Genomic DNA, 4,624 nt, shown 5'->3' on the forward strand with positions numbered 1-4,624 from the left:
ATCAGTGTATTAATGATGAAATGCGAGCCAAAGGTGTGAGAACCTCTAAGGACCTCCCAGACACAACCCTGGACTTTGTGAAGAACCACCCCCTGATGGAGAAAGCGGTGACCCCGATCACTGGGAGGCCCCTGCTGGTCCGGTCTACAGCCCAGTTCTCCAGAATCGTTGTTGACAAAGTAACCTCTCTGGATGGACAGCAGCACATCATCATGCTTATTGGCAACAGTAAGTAACTGGATCATACATGATGACTTAACCCATCTTGGCGTTGTTGGCAGGATCAGCCTGGACAATGGCTGTATTGNAGATATTCCTCTTTTTATATTCAAAGTTCATAAAGGAATTTCACAAACATATCCCGATAAACATGTTGACTTCCTGGTTTGTTTTCTGTCAGATTAACTGGACGGTGACCTCTAAAGAAAAAGCCCAGTGTAAGGTGAAAGGCAAGAGCATCGAGGTACACTACAGCACATTAAAATAAGGAAATGTCATATGTTCTCCCTTACCTTAAAATAGTCTGTAGAAATAGCTGTTCTTCTAACAGGAATGTGACAACTACATCATAATGATGCACACTCTGAATGATGGCAGAATTCTGGTTTGTGGAACCAAGGCATTCGAACCTACCTGCACACACCTGGTACGTTCCTCCCATACCTAAGGCTGGAGTTGTTGTCCTGTAGTTCCAGAACCATCGGCTGGGCAGTTGCTGTGTAGGAGGAATTAACAGTATAATTTCTAAATTATTATAAATATTGAATATTTTTTCAGATGTTTGAAGAAGGAAATGTGACTATGGAAGACAGTTTCCAGAGTGGCAGGGGGAAAGTTCCCTTTGACCCCAACCAAAACTTTGCCTCCATGATGAATGGTTGGTACAACGATTTTTATCCTCATGCTTAAATACGGTAGCAGAAAGGTGAGAATCAGAGAGGAAATCTCTGCCAACTAATATTGATGCTCATCACTAGGTTGCTCAAAAGTTTGGTTTGTTTGACAGTTCGGTGTGAAAATTAGTCGCATCAGCTGATGGTCATAAAAAATGTGGCAATTTTGGTCTGCAGTCCAACCGAGTTTACCAGGCTATCAGGTGGGAAAACAGCCTTACTGTCTCCAACTTCTCCAGTGATGGAGATTCCTTGTTCGCCAAGACAGGAAGTCTTGTCTTCAGGAGGTCATGACAGCATAATGCTGGATTTATGCAAAGGTTTTCACTTTTAGGGTTTTAGACTTTAATCATCTGATAATCAGCCTGTTTCAGTTTAATTCCTTTTGCCTCTTGCTCACATTTTGAAGCTCTACTTAAACATGGCTCATTCTATCCAGAACAAGATTTGTGATTTCAGTGGATCCCACTCATACTGAAGGAATATCTTTGTAATGATTTGCTTCAGGATTCGTGCAACCTTTCCTCTGTTTGCAACAGGAGACACGTTATATACTGCTGGTTCTATAAACTTCCGGGGAACAGTAATGTCTTTCCAAAGACATGGGAAGAATTACATGAGGACTGAACCAATATGGTCTTGGCTCAATGGTGAGGTGGCTGCTTGACCCAGTTAAAGCTTCTTTAACTTTGAAATCTTCGTGTGAAAGCTAACAACACATTTTAAATGATATCAGGACCCAAGATGATTTCCATAAACTTCGCTGAAATCAGCAAACATTCAAACAACAACGAGGACGACAACGTGTTCTTGTTCCTCACAGAGCTCGAAACCGAGGCTCAACGAAGCCGCTTGCGACTGTCAAGAGTTGCACGAGTGTGTAAAGTACGTCTCTAAATGTTAAACTTCCCTTAAAACACCACATGAGTCAGTATTAAAGTCTGACATTTGTGCCGATTCAGAGCGACTTGGGAGGGTTGAGAACTTTGCAGAGAAAGTGGACTTCTTTCCTGAAAGCCCGTCTGGACTGCCCGTTTGGAGATGAAGGTTCAGAGTCTCTGGTGCAGGACGTCTTTTTTCTCCAAGATGAAAATAACGTGACTGACAGCATCTTCTACGCAACATTCACCTTGATCCCGTAAGTCAAGTGTCAGATTTTCAGTACGTTGGTTGTTGAAACGGTTCATTTTCCATGAATCCAAAAACATTAACTTTTTGCCAGAAGAAATCTGGATGTCTTCTTTGCAGTTGAAATGTTTCCAGAAGCAGCATAAACTCGAGTTGAAATGCAAAAACATGCAAAAGGTAAATTTTACATCATAAGTTCCCTGCAAAGCAGACTGAAACAAACCTGAAGTTATTATCTTTGGATATAATGAGGAACGATCTAGAGTCAGCAGGCAGCTTAACTGATGGATGGAAATCAGAGATCAGGATGAAATCTTGGTATAATGATGGACTCTGACCTGAACCTTCAGAGTCACATAAAGACAGTTACAAAGTTGCCCTTCTATCACCTGAAGAATATTTCCAGGATTAAAGGGCTAATTTTCCAGTAAAATATGTTAAAAACTTGATATTGTCGTATCAATCTTCCAGACCTGGTCTGGTCCGCTCAGCATCTAGAACCAGAACCAAACATGGAGAAGCAGCATCCAGTTTTTCATGCTGATTCTTTTTTCTCAGCATTTCTGTTGCAGTTTGACTGCTGTGTTTGGGATCAATGTTCTGCTAATGTCTCAGTTTGATCCACTCTTCAGATGTTGAACATATCGACTCACATTTGGCTTCATATTACTTTGTTATATAGTGGATCCCCAGTTTGGTAATGCGTCATATAGCATTGTACTTCTTACCAAAGTTACATATTAAGTGTTAGATTCAATGTCAGTTGTAGGGATTCTTCCTTGTAAATCTCTGGCCTGTGTTTAGCTTCAGAGAGAATGCTGATAAAGTTGAAAACTGCATTTTCTTCTCTTCACCATAAAGTTTAGCAGGAGGGCTGCATGGTGCGTTGCATGGTGCGTGTCTGGATATCACAAATTCAGACCTTTATATGTATTTTTTAGGACATCCTGCAAATTCAGCAGCCAAACAGGAAGATTGGCAGCTGTTTTAAATATTTCCCACTTGGGAACAATCTGTTTTAGCTCATGCATACCACACCTGTAAGTGAGGGGTGGAACGGAGTAGATGATGGGAGATCTCTAGAGTTCAGGGTAGGTTTCTGTATGAACTGGGTAAGCACTGACATACTTTGTTCTGATGTGGTAGTCGCCCCAGTGCTACAAGTTAATGTTTTATTGGACCTGGTCGTAACAGGACTTAATTTGCAGGAAGCCGTCCAGTTCCTGCAGTCAGTCTGCTGTCTGCGCCTACAAGCTGTCAGACATCCAGCAAGTTTTCAGAGGGAACTTTATGACCTTTACTGATTCTGGCAGCTGGGTGAGGTACACAGGAACAGTATTTAGCCCGTACCCTGGTTCGGTAAGCATGAAACCCAAACTAAGATGGTAGTAAAGAAATGATCCACCTCATGTGATCTCTGATCTGTATTATCAGTGTATTAATGATGAAATGCGAGCCAAAGGTGTGAGAACCTCTAAGGACCTCCCAGACGTAACCCTGCTGTTTGTGAGGAACCACCCCCTGATGGAGAAAGCGGTGACCCCGATCACTGGGAGGCCCCTGCTGGTCCGGTCTACAGCCCAGTTCTCCAGAATCGTTGTTGACAAAGTAACCTCTCTGGATGGACAGCAGCACATCATCATGCTTATTGGCAACAGTAAGTAACTGGATCATACATGATGACTTAACCCATCTTGGCGTTGTTGGCAGGATCAGCCTGGACAATGGCTTTATTGGCCAATGAACAGGCAAAAACTACATGCAGTTTCACTGTGAATGTAAGAGAGATGTGTGTGGGACTGTTTGTATACTTACACTGTAAAACATTTACCAATAATACTTTGATTTAGTTAGCCTGTCATAGAGGGAAAAAACATATTTTTATTAGGCTATTCATACAAAAATCTCATAGTTCCAAATTAGATATTTCATTCACAAACTAAATATGTAGCTTGCAAATCAAGTCTTTAAGTAGATAGCTAAATATTAAGTCCATGAACTAAATATTTAACTTACCTAAATAAATAGTTCTTAATTAAATATTTTTATGAACAAGCAGAATATTTAGTTTAAACCTAAAAATGTATTTTTGAAATTTAATATTTGTTAAGCTAAATATTTAGCTTGCTAGCTATTTAGGAGGCTAACTAAATCCTTACTTAGAAAGCTTAATATTTAGTTAACAAGCAAAATATGTATGCCCAAGCTAAATATTTAGTTTGGAAAGTAACTATTTAATTTGGCACTCAATGGTTAGTTTGTAACTGTGACATTTACAAATGAATAAATCAGATGGTAAAAATGATTAAAAAAATTAACCCCTATATTCTTTTTCTGACTGGCTAAATAAACCAAAACATTGCTGTTAGTTTTTCGGCTGTTTAATTTAGCAAACGTTACCCTGTAGAAACCAGAGTTAACCTCTGGTTTGGTCCTCTAGACTCTGGTTGGCTGCAGAAGGTGGTGTGGTCTGATAATGATGGAGGGCGAATCATTGAGGAGTTGCAGCTGTTTCAGGATCCTCAGCCCATTCGCTTCCTTCAGCTCTCCTCTAGAAGCGTAGGTTACAGCTACATGTCTGTAGACTAAATGGACCTGGAGCT

The 4,624-nt window shown here is 40.6% G+C and overlaps 1 protein-coding gene and 1 long non-coding RNA gene across 4 annotated transcripts in view; one reads left to right on the forward strand and one right to left on the reverse strand.

The window, feature by feature from the left end:
• The first annotated feature begins 355 nt into the window (after positions 1–355).
• The window catches only part of LOC106941399 (semaphorin-4E-like), a 21,576-nt gene continuing 17,307 nt past the window's right edge, over positions 356–4,624 (forward strand). For 2 of the 3 annotated variants that reach the window (XR_001423352.1, XM_015024411.1), the window contains exons 1-9: positions 356–463; positions 551–646; positions 778–877; positions 1,433–1,543; positions 1,630–1,778; positions 1,856–2,031; positions 3,230–3,380; positions 3,456–3,678; positions 4,462–4,580. Coding sequence is in view for 2 of the 3 variants with exons in the window: in XM_015024411.1 (XP_014879897.1) it covers positions 371–463; positions 551–646; positions 778–877; positions 1,433–1,543; positions 1,630–1,778; positions 1,856–2,031; positions 3,230–3,380; positions 3,456–3,678; positions 4,462–4,580 (1,218 nt within the window). In the remaining variant the exon portion in view is untranslated. The remainder of the gene's footprint in view (positions 464–550; positions 647–777; positions 878–1,432; positions 1,544–1,629; positions 1,779–1,855; positions 2,032–3,229; positions 3,381–3,455; positions 3,679–4,461; positions 4,581–4,624) is intronic. The other variant, XM_015024412.1, reaches the window with a different exon arrangement.
• Positions 4,466–4,624, reverse strand: part of LOC106941400 (uncharacterized) — a 2,892-nt gene continuing 2,733 nt past the window's right edge. The window contains exon 2 of the long non-coding RNA XR_001423353.1: positions 4,466–4,616. This is a non-coding gene — a long non-coding RNA (uncharacterized LOC106941400). The remainder of the gene's footprint in view (positions 4,617–4,624) is intronic.

This window comes from Poecilia latipinna, unplaced genomic scaffold, assembly GCF_001443285.1.
Source record: "Poecilia latipinna isolate Pla-1442-1.1 unplaced genomic scaffold, P_latipinna-1.0 Scaffold3642, whole genome shotgun sequence".
Lineage (NCBI taxonomy): Eukaryota > Metazoa > Chordata > Actinopteri > Cyprinodontiformes > Poeciliidae > Poecilia > Poecilia latipinna.